General features: G+C 44.0%; 1 protein-coding gene across 4 annotated transcripts; it reads left to right on the top strand.

Moving 5' to 3' along the window:
- Positions 1 to 180: 180 nt before the first annotated feature.
- On the top strand, positions 181 to 24225 carry gphna (gephyrin a). Of its 4 annotated transcripts, XM_037485702.2 has the most exons (25): positions 181 to 302; positions 2699 to 2777; positions 3144 to 3201; positions 3417 to 3509; positions 3865 to 3959; positions 4125 to 4191; positions 4616 to 4936; positions 5825 to 5926; positions 10872 to 11009; positions 12258 to 12300; positions 12436 to 12573; positions 12708 to 12800; positions 13656 to 13711; positions 14312 to 14431; positions 14525 to 14583; positions 15154 to 15307; positions 15434 to 15555; positions 15925 to 16012; positions 16136 to 16209; positions 16630 to 16694; positions 19043 to 19144; positions 20378 to 20481; positions 20718 to 20814; positions 20947 to 21085; positions 21185 to 24225. In XM_037485702.2, the coding sequence occupies exons 1-24, from the start codon at positions 239 to 241 to the stop codon at positions 21078 to 21080; spliced, it is 2466 nt and encodes an 821-aa protein (XP_037341599.1). In that variant the 5' UTR covers positions 181 to 238; the 3' UTR covers positions 21081 to 21085; positions 21185 to 24225. The 4 variants fall into 4 exon arrangements, with proteins under 4 accessions (XP_037341599.1, XP_037341601.1, XP_037341600.1 ...); XM_037485704.2 differs by lacking the exon at positions 5825 to 5926; XM_037485703.2 differs by lacking the exon at positions 19043 to 19144.
- Positions 24226 to 24898: the final 673 nt, after the last annotated feature.

Raw genomic sequence — 24898 nt, 5'->3', positions numbered from 1 at the left:
CAGTGGTACCGCGAATAAATAAGCAACTTCCAATGCTTCCAGTAAGTCCTCATGGGATGTTTTTTTGCTCTTTCTTCTGGCTAAGCCGATGCTTGTATCATAAAATAGATTTTCGCATTTGTCTTAATTGGTGCTCTGATTCTCGCGTGATCCCGTCGTGACATCGCGAGAACACAGCTGCCGAGGGAGGTAATTCTTACCCTGCTCCGCCGGCACAGTGCAGGCAGAGGTTGTAAACATGGCGGCGGACGGGATGGTGCTCACCAACCACGACCATCAGACCCGAGTGGGGATTTTGACGGGTAAGTAGCCTGTTGAGTAAAATGCAATAAGATGCTTCCCAGTAACGCACCTGCGTAGCGTTTCGCCGTCGGTTGCCTGTTCACGTCGGTGTCACGATACGAGCTGTCTACGCTGCCAACCTAGCTGTCGTTATTCAGTATGCTAGGCTAACCGGTCATTGCTCCAACGGTACCGTTAGCTGCTTTCCCCATTTGACAGGTCGGGCAGATGTGGGATATGCTTTGTAACGACGTCATTTGCATTCCTGTGGTGGAGTTATGTTCTGTGTGTGTGTGTCTGTGTTATATATATTATATATATATATTATAAAAATAATGTGTTAGTGTTGAGACTGGCTGTCATCTTCGTTTTCGTTCTAGATGGCTGCACGACATTGTAGAGATATATTTTAATCAGCGTCAAGTGAGACAGAAGGAACTCGTGAGGACTTTCAGAATTAGACGGCCTATTCCTTTGGCGAGCGACTGCTGCAATGATATTAACTACGGTAGGAGCTTTTATTGTGGAAGAAAACCCCGTTCTTCCGTTGTGACTGTGGCTGTATGTTGCCACCTTGACGCAAGGGAACGTTTTATTTTTCCTCCAGCACTGAAGCGATAGCGAGCCTACATCAGCTGCATTATTCATGTCCCTTTGCAGATCCGATGTGTCGGCCGCTACTGAGGGTGATCTTCATTAACATTTCTTTAACGGTTCCTTATGCGGCCATTTCATGTGACACCAATCAGTATTTTTTTTTAAGCTTAGTTCAAAATGTACAATTATGAGTCGTGCATTTGGTAGCTATTTAAAGCCACTTAGGAGGAAAGGCCGACTGCCAAAGCCCCCCCCCCCCCCACGCCGCCTTCCGCCCCCACCTTGTGCAGGTTGTTCGGCAGCTCCCCTAATAAGCTCAGCTGATGTTTGTCTTGAGTCGTGTAGAGGATGACTGGAACGAGTATGTAGTCGTGTGGCCGTCCCCAGTAGCCCCCGCTGCCTCCCCACCAGGGATGGAGGGGGGGGGGGGGGGGGGTACGTGAGAATAATGCTAAGAGGATGCGTCCCAGCAGCTGGCTGGGTCTGTCGTGGTTTTGATGAGCTAGTGTCTTGGCTAACGGCAGCTAACCCCTGCTGTCCATATAGCCACCCGTCACGTGTGTGCGTGTGTGTGTGCCTTCATTATTCAAGGGTTTGATTGTAAAAGAATATTTGTGTGCTTGAAGATGAACCTCCGCGCAAGTCTCAAGTCTTTTTGCAGACTGCATCAGATGTTCTTCAAGGATTGCCCTGTATTTGGCTCCATAAATCTTTCCTTCAGTTCTGACTAGTTTCCTGCACCTGCTGAAGAGACGCATCCCCACAGCATGATGCTAACACCACTTTACTTGTTTAAAATGTTCATACGATATGAATTTTTCACAAAACAGTGCATTGCCCTTCAGAAGACAGATTAATATATTGTTCACCGCTGGGGGGCACAGTGGGCAATGCTGCTTGTCTCATTGTGTATATGTATTGAGATGGAGACAGGGTTATAACTTAATAACCCATGGCTAACACACTTTAACAGGGTAAAACACCACGATACCACACTTTGTGAAACATGAACAATTTGAAACACTAATAATTGTACATTTTTAAAATTACACTTCTGAACTACATGCTGGGTACAGCTCGCCCGCTCTCACAACAAGAATAAGAGTTGGCCAAAGCCAACCAGTCCGACCGGGGGATAATAATCGGGCAAACGGTTCAGCCGACTATGGGGGGCTCACACGCAGTATCTTCTGGATATATTGACAGCATTGAAAAGACGGGCGTGAGCAACTGGTGATTAGAATAGGGACAATTAGAAATTATCCTACCTTTTGGTGGTTGAATCTTCAGCCAAATTGGTCACAACTGCATATTAATTTGGTTTCCCTTCATTCAAGAACAATCCATTGGATTATTTCTTCTTCGAATGGATTGTTGAATGTGGCTTTAAAGGGGTCTGTCTGAAGATGGGTCAGATGAAAGAACTGAAACCAGTGGCATGTCGCTCCGTTAAGTAAACGGCCCCTGTTGGCGAAGACTGGACGTGGGGGGAAATGGGCACTGAAGCTCTGTCAGAACCAGTCTTGGACTGCATTCATTGTAAAACTTACTGGACAGATATTAGAATTCATCATACATAGACATTTTCTATGTAAGAAAAAGACAAAGTCATATACTTGTTTTCAAATTCAAAATTGTATTTGAGCCCTTGAAACATCAATTAGACAATGTGCCTAGGTGAACGACTATTGTGAATCCACTAAGTAAATGAGCATGATGTAAGAAGATTCTACTTTTCTTTGTAGTCCACCATTTACCATATCGGTGACCGACCATCACATTATTCTTAGTTTATAACCTGAACTTCTGTGTTCCTTAGTCAGTGACAGCTGTTTCAAGAACTTGGCTGAGGACAGGAGTGGAGTCAACCTGAAGGACCTGGTCCATGATCCCTCACTGTGAGTCCACACACACACACACACACACACACACTGTCTGCTAGGGAGTCACATCAGTCCAATATTAACAAAATGCACACACAGCAGTTTTCAGTTTCACTTCTGTATTTCCTGATTTATTTTTAAGGGGCTTGAGTTCGATTTTGGCATGCATACCAAAATTATCAATAATAAAAAGATACACATACACTCCTGCATTTTAGTATATCTAATAGAAATAATAAAAAAATGATTTATTTGAAAGGATTTGCTATGGATACTGCGTTAGTAAGGGTGGTAGGTTATGACATTCAACACTAGCATTAGCTAACAAGCCAAGTACACGCATGTATGTGCACTGACTTTTCACTCCCCTCCCTCCTGCAGGCTTGGAGGAGTCATAGCGGCCTACAAGATCGTCCCAGATGAGATTGATGAAATCAAGGTTTGTGTCGTCGCTTCCAGCTCATTAGTGATGGCATTACTCAGTTTTAGCAGACACTCTGCAATTTGAGGGGAAAACTGGACTTTCTTCACGCTTTCCCACAGAAAGTCCTAGATGAAGACCAACTTATACAGACACAACACTGACTACCGGGACACTTTGCTTCTCAAATAGTGTCTGAATCTATTTCGTTTTTTTTTTTTACATATGCAAAGGAAACTCTCTTGGAGTGGTGCGATGAACAGCAGCTGAATCTCATTCTCACTACCGGAGGAACTGGATTTGCACCACGCGATGTAACGCCTGAGGTACACACACACACACACACGCACACGCACACGCACACGCACACGCACACACACAAATACTGTAAACATGACCTACAAGGACACTTGTATTTTCAATGCAACTTTTTTCCCCTCAGCTCATGTGTTTCCACACTTGACCCATCTATGTGATCTGCCTGCTCAGAAAGTGACTGGATATATTGAAAGCATTGACAAGACGGGCGTAAGCAACTGGTGATTAGAATAGGGACAATTAGAAACTAAATGAGCGAGCTGTGGACTGTCAATCTGTGAACCGAACAAACTGCTTCAAAAAATGCATTTTGTATACTAACAAAAGGATTGATTTGTGATGTCTGAATGCGTTGTGTTGCAGGCCACCAGAGAGGTGATCGAGCGAGAGGCTCCGGGTATGGCTCTCGCCATGCTGATGGGATCACTCAACGTTACACCGCTAGGGATGCTTTCCAGGTGAACCACAGGGCTTTCAATCCTGGTGTTAACAGTCTGTCAGTGAAGACGTGCTGTCTGGACCAGGATGTGAAGCGTTAAATCTGCTAAGCTCTTTAACTCTAACCAGTTAAGTGTGCAGCGTCTCCTGATGTAATCTGCTTCTTACTTGCATTGTCTCTCCAGGCCTGTGTGTGGTATCCGTGGTAAGACCCTGATCATCAACCTGCCAGGGAGCAAGAAGGGCTCTCAGGTAGGATTCTGTGCTTTTCTGCTCCTATATGCTATATCCTATACTTACTTGTGTAATGTATGTCTGCCTGCTAGATAATAAGAGAATCTATAGCCAATGGTGATGATGCGTTTTGAATAGGCTTGTGGATAAAATCTAAATAAAGCGTCAAAGAGTTAAAAACGCACTGACTAGTTTCAAACCTCAAACTCAAAGAACCTTAGAACTTTACTTGAGATTTACTTGGCCGAAACCCTTGCTTGGTCCCAGGCGACGATGTACAATGACATTAATATCAACGGTGATGGTGGTCGGACGGCAACAAACTAACGACAAACACTTTTCTTTGACTAATATATAAATAAACAAGTTTTAAGTAAGAAAGTACGAAAGCAACTACAAAAGTGTAACAAACTTTCACTTGCTCGTTGTCTCATGTCCCCAGGAGTGTTTTCAGTTCATCCTGCCCGCTCTGCCCCACGCCATCGACCTGCTGCGTGAGGCCACCGTCAGGGTAAAGTCCACTCACGCCGCCCTGGAGCAGCTGTCCTCCCCTTCCCCTCTGCTGGCCAACGCGCACATCGACGCACACATCAACATGCACACCATGGAGCGCGGCACCCAGTGCGAGGACGAGGACGACGAGGAGGACGATGAGGAGGAGGACGACGACCGGAGACGGGGTCCGCACGTGCACAACCACCACCACCACCACCACCACCAGCACGGCTCCTCCCACATCACCGCAGCCGCTATTGCTGCCAAGGTAACCCGCCGCCACCAGCCCCACAGCTGGAGACGGATAGATGAAACTTTAATGACCCCTGCGGGGAAATTGGGTCATTGCAGCTGCAGATTACGACAGGCAACCGCTGCTCAAATGCCGCAAGGCTACACAAAAATCACACGTTGGTTTTAAAAGCGATAAGCAGCATTTCAGAAAAAAGAAAAACAGTCCTATTTTTTTTTCTCACTACGATGAAAACATTCCCGGTTGGATCAAGCTGAAAGTTGCAGTTTGAGGAAAGACTGCTTTAGTATATTTTATACCATAGTATGGGCAATTTAATGTAAAGTTATCCAACTTGAAATAATAATTACTTTTGGGTTAAAACATGAGACATTGAGACCACACTTGACCAAATGTTTTTATCTTAATATCTTGTACAGCAGAACGAGTCAGATCAGCCACCCTTTTTTAAAAATCGTTTGAAATCGAGGTCACGTAACGCATGTTGAAAAAAGGGGCAGCTGACCCCCTCGTGACAAATTTAGTGGCCACAACGGCAGTAATCTTAACTTTGGATTTCATGTTGTGATGATAAGATACAGTCCTGTTTAACTGAAGGCATTGCCTTTTTTGTGGTGAACACAATATATTTTATTATCCAGGACTTCCCATGATAGAAACTACTCCCTATCCCTGTAACAGTCCATAATCAAGCAAGTTGACCATGCATGGTCCAGCCATACGCTAGGTTTACACCAAGTCTTGTTAATAGAATACCCCAGGAAAATGTCCACTTTTTGTGATGTCATTCATTAACCAGATTAAAGCGCTGCATTTCATCTCATTCACCTGTCTCACTGTGGGGACATCTGTCTGTTTGTGTGTCGGTCTGTTTGTGCATGTGTGTGTGGGTGTATCCATCAGACAAGCCATTCTGCGGTCATGGCTAAGGGCGGGCCCTACCTGCTTGGCAACACGCCCGCCCCGCCCACTCATTTCACCTGCTCCTGTACCCATGACCAGCAGGTGAGAACCTCCCACACACCCCTCCTCTCCCTGTCATTGGTCACTTCATCATGTTTTTCAGGTAAACACTGGCTGGCCCTGTTCTTCACATATGTATAGACAAAACTTAATGCAGCTTTAAAACACACACTGGTCTCCCAACCAGTGTTGAGATATTGGGAGAGGACGCTGGCGCTGCCTGTTCGCCGCTTCTCCAGCTGAGCAAAAATAACGAGTTTATAAATAAGCATCGTGCTTTAATATAGCATCGCACTTTAATCTAGCATCGCGCTTTAAAATAAGCAATCTTTTTAAAGTAACCTTTTTACTACCATTGTGATGTGCGCCTGGGCAAGCCTGATGCCATCCATTGCTATCACCGCCACATAGCTGGAAGCTCACGTAGTATTCAGCTACGCGCTTCCACGCCGTTGCCACCATGTTGAGTTACTCCGCCAAGTAGTTGATGAATCTCTACCGTTTCTTCACTCCGATGTGCACAACGGTGATTAAAGAACTTGGACTTCGCCGACGTCCACATTATATCCACAGAAGTTCCCGAAGAAAGTTCCTCTACTCCGGGACAAGCCTCATCATACCGGCTTTCTGGTCAGCCACACGAGCTGTCGCCTCTCACTCACGTCATCAGAGCAGCGTCTCCTACGGGACTAGTAGTTTGGGAGTTTCCATGTCAACGTCTCTCGGAGGGCTGGATGGAAAACGTGTAGTGGATTTCAGTCTGTTTACGGCCACTGAAAAGATCTGTCCCTCCTCACAAACAAATCCTGTCTCATTCACGACCACATACTGGATAAACGTCTGGATTTTATGTGCATTAGAGACCTGGCACCAACCAGGTACCTTTTCCTCCTTGAATGAGAGCTGTCCCCATAGGCTGTCTAGGTACCTCCAGACAGCCCGCAGCACAGGTCGTGGCATTCCTCCATCGCTGCGATCTGGAGCTATCGTTGCAGCCATTACCCAAACTCTTTGTTTGAATGCCTTGCATTCAAGTTTAAGCCCCCGTGCACCTTGCTGTTCCTCCTGATTTACCGACCACCAAAACCAAACTCATCCTTCATCCCTGAGATGTCAAACCTTCTCGCAACTCTCTGCAAATCCTCTGCAGATGTTATCATACTAGGTGATATGACCATTCACGTTGACTCCCCCTCCTGCCGTTTTGCCGCTTAATTTCTTCAACTACTGGACTGTTTCGATTTCAAGCAACTTGTTGATGCCCCCTCACACACCAGAGGGCACACATTGGACCTAGTAATCACAAACTCTGCCCCTCTCAGCAACCTGCAGCTGTATGACCTAGGTGTTTCTGACCACAAGGTTGTTTCTGTGCAGTTGCTATCCTCTCTCAACCTCTCCAAGCCCAAACGCAATATCTGTATTAGAAACCTCAAAAGGATGAACCCAGAACACTTGACAGCAGACTTTCGAATCTACCGGGAGCATCAACAACAACAAAGTCCCTAAAAGAGGCATGGTCACAGTTTTACTCCAATTCCATCAGAAACATCCCAGGAAATTCCAAACAGCTTTTTTCCACCGTGAACCATTTTCTCAAACCACAACCCCCTCCACTTACTAGCACTACAGCAGAACAGTGCAACCTTTTTATGGACTTTTTCACCTCCAAGATTGCACTCATTCGCTATTCTCTTCCTGGTCCCATCACCCCCAACATCTGCTTTCCCCCAACCCCTGAGCTCCTTTCCCCTGGTCTCTTCAGAAGAGGTGCAAAATATCACCAAGAAGATGAAACCCACTGCCTGCGCCCTGGATCCCCTCCCAACCTCCCTGGTAAAAACCCATATCACTGTCCTAAGTCCCCTGATCGCCTCTGTTATAAACCACTCTCTCTAAACTGGCCACATCCCCACCATTTTGACGACAGCCATTATCAGACCACTTCTCAAAAAACACACCCTTGACCCGGAGATCCTCTCAAACTACAGGCCCATCTCCAATCTCCCCATCATATCTAAAGTACTTGAGAAAGCAGTGGCTTCCCATCTTAAGAACCACCTAAAACCCAATAACATCTATGAAAAATTCCAGTCTGGCTTCCGCCCCGCCCACAGACTGCCCTTGTAAGAGTGACAAATGACCTCCTGATGTCATCAAAATCCGGCTCCCCCTCCCTCCTCATTCTCCTGGACTCACTGACACTGCCCTCAGCTTGTTCCATTCATATCTCACAAACCGGACAGAATACATTTCTATGGGTTACTCCACCTCAAACCCCCACACAGTCAACTGCGGTATTCCCCAGGGGTCAATTCTTGGTCCCATCCTCTTCATCCTCTACCTCACTCCCCTTGGTCAGGTCATCAGCCATCGTGGTCTTTCATTTCACTGCTACGCCGACGACACACAGCTCTATGTAAATGCCACTGCTGCAGCCCCGCCCTCATCATCGCCATCCTCCACGTCTCAACTCACCATCGGTCTGGAGACGATAAAGGCATGGACGGGGCACAGCTTCCTCCAACTCAATAGCTCTAAAACCAAAGCCATCCTGGTTGGCACTCCTCATCAAACCAAATCACCACCATTAACCAGCATCACCTTCTCTGGCACCAATATCCCTCTCTCATAATCAGTTACAAATCTTTGCGTAAAAATGGACCCCCAACGCAATTCACCTTTTGAATCCCATATCAACCATCCATGCAAGACCTTCTTTTTATCCCCTCCATACTCCGTCCCATTCTCTCCTTCTCAGATGCTGAGAAGCTTGTCCATGCCTTTGTCTCCTCCAGACTGGACTATTGTAATGCACTTGTCTCATCAGGATCCTTAGCAAAAGCCTGCAGAGGCTCAAACATATCCAAAACCCAAATATGAGCACATCACCCCCATCCTCCACTTACTCCACTGACTTCCTGTCTCCACCAGGATTGAGTACAAGGTTTCCCTCCTTACACACCAATGCCTCTATGGACATGCCACCCCCCTACCTCAAAGAACTCCTCCATCTACAAAAAACAACCTGTTTCTCCCGCTCCGCTCTCTTAAACCTCCTCCACACACCCAGAACTAAACTCAGGACCATGGAGATAGAGCTTTCTGTGGTGCTGCCCCAGGCCTGTGGAATGCCCTCCCTGACACACTGAGGGCACCACATCCCATTGACTCTTTTAAAATGGGCCAAAAGACATTTCTTTTTAGCAAAACGTATGGTCCCCCCTCTTAGTTGTCTGATACATTTTTATCTTCATACAGAGCTGCCTACTTGTTTTTATTTCTTCTTTTGAACTGTAGCCCTTTGAGATCCGCCGACGTAAAGGGCACTACAAATACAATGTATTATTATTAATAAAATAATCAATCCAAAATAATCTAAAATCCATATAGAAATTGTATAGAAAATCCATAAATGTACTCTGGGAAAGATGGTCAGCTGAAGGGAAGCAGCTTTCCGTGGTGTCACTGGTGCAGTCACATGGAATCATGGTTCTCTGCTCACGTTGCCTTTAGGAAAAAAAGATCATTCTAGACGCTGTTATATACATCTTGGGTTGTTGGAAAAGATTTAGGCTAACTTCATGTTAGCCTGGTTTAGTAGAATCATAATTTATTTAAGTAGTTTGTAGGTGTGATTGCATTTACTTTACAGCCTGTATTAATAATTTGATTAACATTGTATTTGTGGTCACCTTCACAATTCATTTGAGAACCAGGACAATAAAGTAATTCATATATTCCTATATGACATATAAATATGCTACATTTTACATATAATATGCTTCACTTGACCAATGGTCGAACCTAATGAGGCTCTAAAACAAATAGGCCCATGTGACTTTGTGGAGGAATGTGCTCATTCACTTTCCGCTAAGACCAAACTCTCAATGATGCTACAACATGGCAGTATAGAACACATGTTAGAGAAGAAATTATCACCTGTTTAAATTCCTAACACAGAGTGACAAGTGACAGACAGAAATGCTCAAAGGCAAACATGCTAGTAGTCCTTTAATCTATATCTGTCACCACAGTAGCAGATGGCACAGGGCTGATATTCAGAGAATGTTTGAAAGCGATTGGGAACTGAACAGTTTCCCAGGTTTTAAGGTTGGGACTTTGGGCGGAGCACCAGCTTCCATGTCTCTAGCTTTGTTTAAGGTCCGAGCAGTCGTAGGATGTATTATTATGTTGTTGTTATTATTATTATGTGTTCCACTGGTCTCACAATGTAAAAGAAGTAATGACATAAAGCTGTTTCAGGCAGCTCAGGAGCAGCGTTTATAAGTGTGAGACTGACCCCCCCCCCCCCTTCATTCTTACCCCACCTTTCAAGCTGCTCTTGGTTCCAGTGAATTCCAGCGTATAATAAAAAAACAATTTGCCTATTTATTATAGCCCTGTTTACTTCTGACTTTTTAATCCTCCATAACATTTGAACAATTGCAGATGTCATGTTTGTTCTTAATCCCCCACAAATGCCTTGTACCCGGGATTTCAATTGAGCCTCTACTTTTGTTCCACTGAGGTTTTAAACTCTCTGCCTTTTTGATTGTCATATTAATAATACAAAATACGAGCTTTGATGGTATTTTGGGTTCCGTCTGAAAACCCATTGAATGAAGAAGTAATCTGGAGATAATGCTTCACTGAAGGGAAGCAGAACATTTTTTTCTCCTATTTCAATGTGCCACACGTTGATGTGATGAAGAACACTAAATCGCAGGTCCAGAGTCTAGTAGAAACATGGAGGATTTTACAGTCAATGTTCTCATAACCTTCTCTTAAAGGAAGTTTGTTCAATTTGAATCGAAGAAATGATGATGATGAATGAAAATGAACCCATTTTGCATATTATGCCATCTTAAAGTGTGTGTGTGTGTGTGTGTGTGTGTGTGTGTGTGTGTGTGTGTGTGTGTGTGTGTGTGTGTGTGTGTGTGTGTGTGTGTGTGTGTGTGTGTGTGTGTGTGTGTGTGTTGTGTAGATCCCGGACTCTATCATTTCTCGAGGTGTTCAGGTGCTTCCTCGAGATTCTGCTTCTTTAAGCTCCACCCCTTCTGAGTCACCGCGGGCAACACAGGCCACCTCCCGCCTTTCCACCGCCTCTTGCCCGACCCCCAAGGTACACGTACGCTTTCATTTTTTCTTTTATACATGCTTTTCAAGAATATTGCATGTTGGTAACATGTGCTGATCGAACGCTATCTCGGCAGTTCCCAAAAAAACAAAGGACGTTTCATGGATGATTGGAATTTTGTTTTTTCTCTTTTCTGATGCTCCCAGAGCAGTAGATGTTACCAAGTTGCATTTAAACCATAAAGAATCAAATGTCTTATCTCAAATGGATTGCTTTGAGAGCGGTTTTGATTACATGAAACCAATAAGATCACTTGGGATGGCCAAATAAACCCCTATTCTAAGTATGTCAGAAAAAATTCAGAAGATGATGGTCGGACATGACTGTCTCTCCCAGAGATGGACTCCCACGCCTTAAGAGTGACTGAGACCTTTTGGCAAAACTGACATTGAATTATCGTCAACTGGTACATTCATGTAAAATTTGTCCCAAAAGATATCAGACTGTAGGGTAAAAAGGAGAAACCTTTTTGAGAGAACTATTGTATAGGTCATGTTTAAATGACTGCAAACTCAGATCAAATGCAGAGAGATTCAGGTTTGATCTATGCAACACGCTTTTAGGCCTTTATTTCAAGGCATCATTTTTTTCCTGGTGTGGAATTTGCTAATTATATCATATCATATTTTTGACAACTGTTTTCCCACTTTTCCACTTCCCACTACAATTTTAATTTACTTAAAATGCAAACTTAAAACGTTCGCAGCCAATCTTAATATGTCTCCCATATCAGAAATAACTAAATAATAATCTACTCTTAAAAATGTAATGTTTTTTTTCCCAGGTCTTGTTGGTAGAAATGTTGCCTTACATTTACTTGATTGGGGGGGGGATTAGAATCGTCAACGAACCATCACCCTTTTTTCTTGTTGGCTTTTTTGGGCCCAATTATTAATATCAAGACAAAAACTCTGGAAAAAGACTCAAAATTCTAATAAAAGCAGTAAAGTATGATTATATGGAGACAGTTGTACAAACTGTTTTGACAATGCTGTACTAGGAACATCCACTGCAGCTGTGGACAACCCACCAGCAGATATTGTGTGTATTCTGTCTTGATGATCAGATCTGGACAGAATAATTCCCAGCTGGAGTTCATGTTACCTTTGTGTCCATGTCCTGTGTATTAAATATTATTAGTCTGTCCTGTTATGGATGAGAGGCATTGAAATCTTCCATATGTCCGCATCAAACACAGACCAAATATAGAATAACTGTCCCATCTCTCTGCAGGTCCAGTCACGATGTGGCAGTAATGAGAACATTCTGAGGGCGAGTAAGTTCAGCGTGTGTGTTTGCTTGCTTGTGTGCGGCTCATTTTCATGCCTGCTTGCAACAGTAATTTAAACTTTGGGGTATGCACATTGTCACCATTTGATAACATCCATTTGGTGTGTGTGTGTGTGTGTAGGTCACAGTGCTGTAGACATCAGCAAGGTGGCACGTCGTCATCGCATGTCTCCCTTCCCGTTGACGTCAATGGACAAAGCCTTCATCACTGTTCTCGAGATGACACCTATTCTGGGAATCGAAGTCATTAACTACAGAGGTGAGTCGTGTGCGTGCGTGTGTGCGTGTGTGTGTATGCGCTCTGCTCAGTTCAACTCACAGACATGTAGATATAATGCCCAATCATGTTTATTCTTGGTCATATTTGCACTTAACTCGGGCTCATGTCTGCAGACGGTTTGGGTCGTGTGCTCGCTCAGGACATCTATGCCAAAGACAACCTTCCTCCATTCCCTGCTTCCGTTAAAGATGGCTACGCTGTACGAGGTGAGAGCACACAACATCTGATAAACACTATGTCAGAGAACACGGGTATAAAACGGGACCAAGGTTTTTTTTCATCCAACAAGCTGTTAGGCCTTTCTGCACTTGTTGTGTGTGTACTGATTGTTAAATCAAATTTTCTCTTCCCATCTGCTACTATTTTAATTTGATGTTAATTACAACTCAAAACTTTCATGGGCACTAATTCCATCAATAAAATAATGGAGTAATTCGTATCTCACTCCCCATTTAACATGACTTATTTCCCTTGATGCGTTTCATCAGTCACTGAACGTTTTGCCTGTTGGTCACTTATTACTCTGGCTGACTGAACTCTTCATTTCCTGGGTTTTTCTCTGCACATATTTTCACATTATTGCGTAAGGATAAGGATGCGTTTCCTCAGCTCTTTTACATTAATAAATAAATAGATCTTTTGATTGCTCCTATTACTTTTCAACTTGTTCTTTATTATTTTGAATAACATTAGTTGGCTGGATTAGAACTGCCAGCTAGCACTCTGTGCTTGTATAAATAGAGCAGTGGCTGAACAGATTCAAATAATGCTTCTCTTCATATTCAAACAATGTTTATTCTTCCTGAACAGGTATTATAGAGTGGTTTATTTTTCTGCACTTACTGTTAAGTTAAAACCGTCGTGACGGTAATCTTCTCCTCTCCTGTTTCACTTCCCCGTCTCCCTGCAGTGTCTCTGCTCTGCTGTGGGCAGACTTCCCTACAGTGCTGCGCCAAAACCATTACGGCCAACACTGTTGCATGGCAATAACAAAGTATAGTGTATCGTGACTTGTATCTTTCATAATGAACCAAATCAACATGGTTGTTGTTGACCCGTAGCTGCTGACGGCCCCGGAGATCGCTTCATCATGGGAGAATCCCAGGCCGGACATCAGGTCAGCTGTTAATGCTCTATTGGGAGTGTTACAGTCCAGAGTAATGCACCCTAGTACCACTAGTGCAGAGGAAGAAAACAATATGTAAAATATTTTATTTTCCAAGAATGTGTGTTCCAAAATGATCGGAGTCTCATCAGCATCAAGCTGTGCACAGGGATTACTAGCCCCACCCCCAAGTCGGTTGGTTATTTTGTTGAGACTGGATGGAATATTTTCTAGCATGAAACCGGTACGTGAGGCAAAACAGGTTGTTGTCCTCTGCACTAGTGAGCCTAAGCAGTACAAGAACAAGTACTGTTAACAACACAGCCATAAGCCCATCTGCTTGTACTAATCCCAATTGCTACATCAGATACGGGGGTACGCTGCTGACCAAAGTGTAATGCTAATGCTGCCACTGTGTCTGTGAATTGATAATCATTGAGTCACATCACCAGTTCACGGCCGTGAAACAGCTGAACCACTAGTGTGACAACAATGACTCAACACAGTTTCTTTTATTAAAATATTAGACGTTAAAGGTCCCTCTGTAGCATCCCATTGATGTTGCCCATCATCTTTTGAAACGCATTCATGATTCAATGTGCACGTGTGCAGCCCACACACACAGTGATGCCAGGTCAGGTGATGAGGGTGACGACTGGGGCTCCGATTCCTTGTGGAGCCGACGCCGTGGTCCAGGTGGAGGATACAGAACTGCTGAGAGAGTCTGAGGATGTGAGTACACGAGTGAGGGCGTTACTGCTGCTGTCCAATTTAACATATGTATGTGTCAGCAGGTATGGGGATATTGAATATGGCTTATTTCAGGGCACAGAAGAGCTGGAGGTGAGGATTATGGTCCAGGCCCGGCCCGGACAGGACATCAGGTAAAAACCGCACAAAATTTAGCCTGATTCCACTGTTCCTCAGAAAATGCGTCCTAAACAAAGAATGATTATGGGGGTGGTGAATGTCCAATTTGACATTGTTTATTATCTCTTAATAATTCACAATGCATAGCATAGTTTGCTCTGAATGGCATGCCGGGTCATACAACAGGAAAATAATGCATTTCTGTCTCCTTAGTGTGTCTTTAGAGCGGCATATTGTCCAGTGCTCAAAAAAGATCAAATACCAGTTTATGAAGGAGTCTTTGTCAGAGCTGCATGGTGAGGTGCTTAGAACCAGCTGTTTACGGAGTTTCGGTATGAACATGATACATGTTGCAGTTGCCCCTTTGTTTGTTTGTGTTCACACTGCGACATTTAACAGCGGACTAAATACTGTAAACACCGGGTGTGGGCAAACTGTTTCATCATTGGATCAGCACACTGTTTATTTTTGTTTTTTTAAGTGGGGGAGATTGGGGGTGCATGAACACAATCAGGATGCAGAAGGGGATGTTTGGGAGCCGCTGTTGTAAGGTAACACATTTGTACATTTGTGTGTGTGCACAGGCCCATAGGTCATGACATCAGGCGAGGGGAGTGTGTGTTGGCCAAAGGGACACACATGGGTCCGTCAGAGATTGGATTGCTTGCTACAGTGGGAGTGACTGATGTCAGCGTGCACAAGTTCCCTGTGGTGGCCATCATGTCAACCGGAAACGAGGTGCGTGCACATGGACGCACGGGGAACACACACACACACACACACACACAGGCCTGGCTTTGAAATATGTGCATTTAGGTTTGGGGGTTCTTCTGATTGTGTGTGTGTGTGTGTACTTGAGTGTAGCTATTAAATCCAGAGGATGACCTCCACCCTGGGAAAATCCGAGACTCCAACCGCTCCACCCTGCTGTCCACCATCCAGGAGCACGGATATCCCACCATCAACCTGGGCATCGTCGGAGACAAGTAGGAGCCTTATAGGTCTAAACAATGAAATGGTGCAGATGAGAATGTTGCTACAAGACATTTTTTTTGTTAACTCGAGGAATGTATGTAAAAGTATATGATTTAAAAGTACTGCACATACGTAGAATTTCATTCATCACCTATCTGTTATAAAGACATTGAAAATAAATACAACAGATTTGTTCTTTTATGCACATTCTCAGGCCGCTTAAAGCAGCTAAAACACTGTTAATGAACTGCTGCAGAAGTACTTTTCCCAGCCTGTTCGCTGATAAACAGGCACTCTAAGAAACCACAAACTGCAGCAGACTGAAAAGAGGGGTGTACTGAAGAAAAAATGTTACATATTCCAAACTGTTTTATTTGTAGCCCTGATGACCTGCTGTCGGCTCTCCACGAGGGAATCAGTCGCGCCGATGTCATCATCACCTCAGGGGGTGTGTCCATGGGAGAGAAGGTAACCTCTAGCTTTCTGAATAACTCACTGACTCATCCACCTTTTTTAACTAAGTATTATTTTGTGCCAACTGTTAATTCAGATCGTACAGTGTTCTCTACCCGCCTGTGTTTGTTTCATCAGGACTACCTCAAACAGGTGTTGGATATTGACCTTCATGCTCAGATCCACTTTGGACGAGTCTTTATGAAGCCCGGGTGAGATGGCTCGGAGGGTTGGCAAAATGCTGTAATAATGTAACTAATTTCTGGGTATTAGGATTCATGGACCATTCTAGATAGTTGCAACTACCATTTCTACTACCCCCAATGCTTCTCCTCTACTACTGCTTCAAAGATTTACACTGCCTTTGCTGTTGTGGTTGCTAATCCCTGTATTTCTATCATTACTACTGATTGTGCCCTTCAACTTTTGATAATGTATGGTCAATATTCCTTCTGCTTCTTCTACAAATATTAAAGCTGCTGCTACTTCTAATACTCCCACTAATGATGCTGCTACTTTAATTGTACTGCTGTTTGCTGCCCTGTTTATCTCTGCTGCTCCTGTTGTGGATGCTAGAATGGTCTCTGGAGACATCTAGAGGAAAACTGACAACCTGTGTTTCTGTCCCGCAGTCTTCCTACTACCTTTGCCACAGCTGACATTGATGGAATACGAAAACTCATCTTTGCTCTGCCAGGTACCCTATTTATGTCTGTAAGAGTGTTTGTGTGTGTGTGTGTGTGTGTGTGTTGTTCTTTGTGTGTCTGTCTCCTCGTCGTCTAATACCCTGGACCGTCTCTGCAACCCCACTGCACTGCTCTGCAGCTATTCAGCTAGCATGTGCTGTTGTTAGTGTAAGTAGGGCAGTGATTCCCAGACCGGGGCCCGGCCCTCTTCAGGGGGGCATCAAAGGTTACAGAGGGTGTGCTGGAATTTGTCTGCTCTAAGCTTTTTAACATGATATGATATGAACATTAGCATTCGTAAGAATAAAATCTTAACACATTCACTGGATCATTTACATAAAAATATGTCTAAGCGTGTTTTAAAATATACTATACTATACTATACTACTATACCATTTTACTCAGTGATAAATAGTTCTGTTTAAATCAAGTTCATGTTCATTTAGAAAAGTTGATTTGATAAAATCAACCCTTTTCCAAATGGCTTTAATTCCTGAATTGTTAATGTGGGGTTTTTGTAATATGCTTTGAATTAGTCTCCACTTTGGAGTGTGCAGAGAGGAAACATTTAGAAAAAGGTTGTCACAGCCCAAACACGTATGGCCAAGTTGTAAGATGGATTCTCTGGGGTTGGACGTATTGATTTTGGTACGATCTCTGACTACCTTTTCCCTGCCGCTTTTAGATGGGGGTGATGGTGATATCCGAAGCCCATACATGGAGTACACCTATATACCCATATTGTTGATATGTTCCGGAGAAAATGTTGGGAACAATAACATATGACTACTCATCAGGTGCTACTGGGATTAGATGTATTTTTTGGTACAGTCTCCTTTGTACTAACCAAGTACAAAAGAGACTGTACACATGAACCATACAAGACAACCTCGTAACTAAATGAACTTCAGTAGATAATACTCTGGAAGAATGACGCAGCGTACATTTAATTAGCCGGCAGATGAAACTCCATCTAGGGGGTGAAATAAACCTCCAGGTTGTGTGTCCTGACAATGTGACTTGTGTGAGCAGGAGGTGAGTCGGTTCAGGCTGTAAACTGGTGGCCACACTTCCCCGTTGCTTTCTTTACCTGCAGCCAGTCGGCCAACGTTCCTCATCTCTCTTTTTGTCCCTCATGACGCTTTGGCCCTGTCTTGTGTGTCTGTACTCTAGCTGTCCTCGTCATTGGTGTGAATGGTTTCTTCATGTTGTGTTAGATTTACTTATTGCTGATGTACGGAGAGAATAGAAAGTGAAACCCTCCATTTGTCCATCGACACACTTCTCACCCAATAAGCAGGAGCTCGCTCTTATTTGATTGAGCATTCTCAGTGGCCCGTATGTTTTGGACCTACCTCAATCTGCCTCTCTAGACAGTTCTTCCCATTTTGTCCCCGGGACCATGTATCTCTTGACCAGACTTTGACATCCACAGCACACACTGCCTGCTCTTTGAGGACAAGAAGCAGCCTGATGGAAAAGCTGCTTTCCTGAGACGCTATTGTTCCATGGGTGTAACCATAGACTGCTAGAAAGAAGCAGACGTAGTCCGCCGTTTCCAAGACTTAAGTATGGCAATTTGACTGTCGCAAACCATTGTTTATAAGGAAGTGACCATATTTAGACTTTATAAGATTGACTTGAAGATGCCGTACACGCCTCTGGTGGATACCTGTTTATCAAAAAGTAGCTCCAACTTAAACTATACTCTTTTTGTCGTCTTATTTTAGAGCTTGAGACCATAAACTCCTGTTTACAATGTTTACTGAAGTAATTAATCAGAGTAGGGTCATCTGACAAATGCATTCACTATTGAGTACAGGCCTGGGTGTGAACTGAACCGACATGCACAAATGCTACTGGGTGCGTTCTCTCTAAAGCTGCTTAGATCTTGTGGGATCCGGTCACTTTGGAGCGTTATTTTCTCCCACCCATTTCCAATCGCTCCTTCTTCCTCCTGAAGAACCTGGATCAAATCGAGGAGAGGTAGTGGGCATAAAAACATTTGCTCCCGGTTCACTGATGGTACTACGAAGAAACATTTTATCACAATGAAAAGATTACACGGGTTAGAAATGGGCGGAACTGTCCGTTGAAGAGCTGCTAACAACCAAATAAGGACACTTCAATAACATTGGTTTACAAAGCTGCTGTAGAACCCCAGTCTCTCTTTGACTAAATCACCTCTGTTGTGCTGTTTAAAACTGTGCACTTCCACCATCGTTTTCAGGTGCTTGCTGTCATGTTGCTATGGTAACGTAAAGGAGTGTGTCCTTTGGCTTTAGTCTGGGCCCCCTGTGATTTGGAGTGTGTTGGTCTTTGCTCCGGCACTGTACATGTATTGCTATTGTTATTAAAGGAAACTTCAACTTCAGAGAGACTGGGCCCTCCCTGCTGGAGGTCGTAGCCCCGAGTGAGACCAGTGAGGCCAGGCAACCACTAACCCCTGCACCCAGAGGAAGTAGGTCCTGATGCCCAACCCATAAAAACCTGACTGCACACATGCTGCCTGCTTGGAAGAAGGGCATCCTGATTACTTCTGAATGACCCTTTAGCCCAAACAGAGACATTGTAATGCAATATGTGGTGGGTGTGGCAGTGAGCACAGCGGACGAACGAAAGGAAAAAAGTTTTCATGAATACAGCTTTCTGCATTAGGGAGGAATTGACCAAAAAACACGTGCCATTTACCCTTCACCTCTACATTATTACAACCAGATCTCCTCAAACTACTGAACTCCAACAATCCTTTCTCACTTTGCCTTTAGAACATCGATCCTACCCTCCAATCCTAAATGACCCCTGCAGGTCACAAAAGCGCCTTTTGAATTCTATCATCTACCTATCTCATGCTCATCTTCTGGATGTCCCAGCTTCTTGCCCTGGTCCTTCTGCTCAGCTGTCATAATGACATCACCACCCTCCGTCACTGCCTGCTGATCCAGAACTCATTTCATGCTGCGTTCACCAAAAAGCTAGCTGCCTTTTTGTTGTTGACCCACATATAGATATATCTATCTATATATTTAGATCGATATAGATAGATATATTAATCTGCTGGGCTACTGCAGCGCCGGCGAGCAGGAATCTTTACCAGAGACATTTGACAGACTGTTTGCCTCGATGCGTCTCTGGTTTGGATATTTGCACCAGTCATCAAAACGCACCACCCGTGAGACTTTGTCTTTCCCTTTTTGCTTCCTACCTCATTTTTGCTTCCTCAGATGTGTTGACATGGCTTTGATTGTGCAAACTTGAAACTCTCCCAATGTGCTTGTATTCTGGTCATTGATTGAGACACACACACACACACACACACACACACACACACACACACACGCACACACACAATGGTACTGTCCTGAGTTCTCCTGCTCAGCCAGACCTGTAACGTGGTTTTGTTGGACTCCTTGTGTCCGAACAGTTCAGGCACAAGGTCCGCCATGTTTTTCATAACAAAGGGGGGGTCTGGGTTACATTAGTGTTAAAAGATGATAGCAGATCCCACACCAGTGTAGGAAAAACACTTTGAATCAAAGTGGATATTAGTGTATGTATAGTATACGGTGGAGATCTGCGCTGTGTATGCACCAATGTAAACTGTATCAATGATGCATTGATGACCTAACACTGTAACTTGGCGCTGCCCTTTGTTCAGTTTCCATAGTAACCCCGTATTGTTTTGTTTTCTCAGGTAACCCAGTGTCTGCAGTAGTGACATGTAACCTGTTTGTGATTCCTGCCCTGAGGAAGATGCAAGGCATTCTGGACCCTAGACCTACAATTATTAAAGCCAGGGTAATGCATGCACACACACGCAATCGTGCAATTAATTGTGATTAAACATTGAATCGTTACCCTGCAATATTTTAAGTTCTATAATCGTGTGGAACTTTAAGGGGATAATAAAATATGTTCCTTTAAGGAGAACTAAATAAAATATCCAGTTTGAAAAAGAAAAAAAACCATCTCATAACCCATCAGCCCGTTACTGTGTGTGTGTGTGTGTGTGTGTGTGTGTGTGTGTGTTTCAGCTTTCCTGTGACGTGAAGCTGGATCCCAGACCAGAGTACCACCGCTGTATTCTCACCTGGCATCATCAGGAGCCACTGCCCTGGGCACAAAGCACAGGTGATCCCTGGACACACACACTGGTGTTTCTCCTACATGGAGTGGTGCACGTTCCAGTTGAACCACGCCCACCACAGAAAATGACAATTCACATGACAATTCAACTATACCCCCCCCCCCCCCCCCCCTCAGGCAACCAGGTGTCCAGCAGGCTAATGTCAATGCGTAGCGCCAACGGGCTGCTGATGTTGCCTCCTAAAACGGAGCAGTACGTGGAGCTGCACAAGGGAGAGGTCGTGGACGTCATGGTCATCGGACGGCTATGATGCAGGTTCGTCGGGGTCCCTTTTCTTCAGGTCACCTGTAGAGGGGGGGGATGGGGGGGGGGGTTGACGTGTCCAATTTTAACAACAAAATGCTTTCTCCACAGTCTTCGATGTCACTAGCAACCGATTACCATGGCAGTGCCAGGACTTCCTGTCTGGACAGGAAGTGGGCGGGGGCAGGAAGTGATGCATGTCTACCTGGTCGCCATTAGCTGTGATGTCATATGCAACAGCCAATCGGAAGCCAGCGGAGGCTGAAACCTCTGAGGAGATATGCGTATTTCAATGGAGGAAAAAAAGTGAAAAAAAGAATATATAAAATACAAGATTTATTCTGTAATATTATTATTATTATCCTGATAATAATGATTATTGATATTCTTAATTAATATTCTATTTATTATTATTATCATGGTTCTGATTGAATATTCTCATCTTAGTAGTAACCATTGCCCTCTTCTCTCCTGTTCATTTGCTTTGTGCGTTTGATATGTTTCCCTGGTAGATTTAGGTATAGAGACTTTCTCCTCCTGACCTTTTATCCGTTTCTCTCCCCCTTCTTTAGCTCCTTCTTTTCTGCTCTGAAATCCTGTACCCAGATATAGAAACTCCTTGATAACCCCCGTCCCTGCAGTATTACCACATCCTCTCCTGGAACACACTGACCCTAACATCTGTATTGACCGAAATATGAACCGAAGGTTTTCAAAGACATCTTTTTTGTATTGAAGCTGCTAATATAGTTTGTGTCTGTAGAGTAAATAGGACTTGTTTTTGCCAAAAAAAGGAAAAATATCTAAGGATATTGGTCTACATGTATTAGCCCCCTATCATTTTCCAACCATACTGGGACACTAAAACTCCTCATCCTCCCGATAACATGGCTGTTTTTGAGGTGGGTCAGTGGCTCGGATCGGACGAGTGAATCCTGTCACCACGCTGTGAACATAAAGGATATGATGACATGCACAATGACTTCCAGGGAGAAAAGGTGGGCCACATAACCAGGAATACAACCTTATCGCCGCAACTAGTTTACACCACAAAACTGCTGTCACCATCAATCTGCTTATTTTCATTGTCAACAAATTCTGGTAAAATGGCTGATGAAGTTAATTGGGGGGGGGGGGGATTTGGGCGGGTTGTGTTGCATTCAGAGCCAGGTGAGCTGCTCCCTCTTGTCTCCAGTCTTTATGCTAAGCTAACCAGTGGCGGGCCGGCATGAGCGTGGTCATATTCATAAATCAACCTTTTTATCCAACTTTGGCGAGTGTTTACCAAAACGTCTTAACTATTCCTTCATAAAGGTTTGGAATAGCTCCAATTCAACGGACAGTATCTATTAAACTCATTCCGGTCCTAAAACAGCTGGGCAGTGTAGTCTTTGGCACTGCGTTTGATGGGGGCTGTTTTATTGTTTTATTCTTGTACACACGGTGCTCCTGTGAGTATTCTGGGCCAGTGTGTGTGTGGGTTCTGCAGTGGTCCAATTTAGATGGGACTGAAGAGGGAGAACCCTTCACACAGCATCTACCGTTGGTTCTATTTGTAGTGTTCGGTCAGGGCAAGAGAAATGTAGAATATGATGATCCTTTAAGTATCCAAAGATGTCGATACCTTGTTGACGACTGGTCTCGAAAGCTGTCTGTTCGGCCGATCAGACCCCCATCGTTTCTTTTCTTTTTAAACGCACACGCGAACATGAGTGGAAGTGAGTTGTGTCGTCACCTTTTATCCAACTCAACCCCAGCATCGCCTGAAAAGCAGGGTGTTGCGTTCAGGTGCTCGTAAAGTACACTACTGGTGTATTTCTACCACGACAGTGTTTCAGGTCAAAAGAACCAAACGCAGTTCGACTCTGTAACATAGACACAATTATTTGAGTACTTTTCTGTCAACGTACTGTACCTGGTCTGAGCGTCATTGGAAGGAAACGGTATGTGACATTTAGCCCACAGTGAAAGTTTACTATTAGCAGGTAAAAAAGTAGTCGTATTACCGAAGACCGTTGAAATGCATCACGTGCAACCTGTGAGTCCCAAGCATTCACCAATGCACCATACCTTACTTGACTGATTCTTCCTGCCAGGGTGATCAGTACCAAGCTCACCCTCAGTAATTCTGCATTTAGGGCCTCTCAGCATATCGGTACTAAAGACTGGTGTTCGTTCGAATGGCACTTATGAGGACATAGGTGCCGTTTTCCCCCAGATGTCGGTTCCTGCCGCTTATCTTTACACTTCGGATTCAAAGCGTCAACTTCCAGATCCGACGCTCCCGTCCACTATCTGTCCTCTGTGACCTCAATGCAGCACCGGGCAGAAGGTCTGAGCTTTGACCCCCCCCCCGCGCCCCTTGATAGGCCGACGTAGTCTTCCTCCAACCCTCTCCTTTTCATCTTCCTTTCTTCCTCCCCCTCCTCCTTCTGCACACTTGCATGCTCATTAAGGGAAGGGGGGGCGTGTCTTTCGTTTTGGGCAGGTCTCATTCCAGGCGTAAGACAAGGGTGCAATACATGGGCGGGGCTTCTGACCTGACAGTGTCACATTTTGTGGCAGACGATCATTGGTGCAAAAGAGAGGGGCTTTTCAAAGTCTGGCCTCTTGTACCAACCCTGTCTTCTCATTTATTCATCTAGCCCAGACGTCAGAAACGTCCCAGTTACCTCAAATGCACCATATATCTGTCAGCGGCTCATGTCATGTTGGAGAAAGTGGAAGAACAGGGTGACTTTTACAGTTCAAAGGCGGTAATGGACCACATCCAGACTATATTTAAAAAGCATTCGATTAAAACATGTTTGTGAATTCGGCAGCTCATATTTACAATGAACCCGTCATGACATGAACGCAGCATCAGAGTCCTGCCACCTGCCCAAGGAGGCCCGGTTAAACCCAGATGGATCCACCTGAGTAAGAAGAAGCAGGTTCTTGTTTAACTGCCTTTGTACTGAGTGATTCGTAACACTGGACTCAGTGTCACACTGCACACACTATAAACTATGACCAGCACTTGTAATGAAGCAATGACACAGCATTCTACTACTACTGTATAAATATGAATAAATAAATAAAGGTTGTTTTTTGCCTGTAATGATATTAATGAAACTGAAGATGAATTAATAAAAAAAATACTGATTATTTTATACTAAAGTTGTTTTTTCTTCTAATTATCTGATGAAGTAATTTAGCTAGTTTCTGCTAGCTTATCAGTCATTAGGCAGTTATTTCATATCTGTGGGTGTCTGCATAACTGCAGGGTACAACAAAAATATTATATAGGCCATCACACTTAGACAATTAGAAATAAATGAATGTGCAATGAGGATATATTTAAAAAATGTAAATTGTCCCTGGAATTACAATTTTATTTTAATCACCTAATATTCACAAGAGAATGAAAAGGCCAACATTTGTTCTAAGGACAAATGTTTTGTATCAATGAATCTATTTATCTTTTTTGAAATTCACTCCCACACAGACACAGTAAAATGAACTGCGGTGACAAAACTGATGGGAGACACTGCTGACAAAGACTACTATATGTTTATTATTGGCCTACACATAATCAATACTGATGTCTCTGTCAGAGGTTTACAGCTGACTACTAAAGATACATTTACTCTAGTGTTGGACAAAGGGCTCAAATCTTTTACTTTACAGTGCAAAAATGTCCTGATTCTGAATCTTACTGAAGTAAGTTCAAAGCATCAAATATTTTAAGTACTTTGCTATCCCTTTCTTTTGCCCATTGAAGGGTTTTCGGGGAGTTTTGCCTGAGCGGAGTCCTTCTGGGACAGAGGACGTCACATGTGAACA

Source organism: Pungitius pungitius, chromosome 14 (assembly GCF_949316345.1).
Source record: "Pungitius pungitius chromosome 14, fPunPun2.1, whole genome shotgun sequence".
Classification (NCBI taxonomy): domain Eukaryota; kingdom Metazoa; phylum Chordata; class Actinopteri; order Perciformes; family Gasterosteidae; genus Pungitius; species Pungitius pungitius.
The sequence above is the reverse complement of the archived record's forward strand: the minus strand, read 5'-3'. Positions and strand labels throughout refer to the sequence as shown.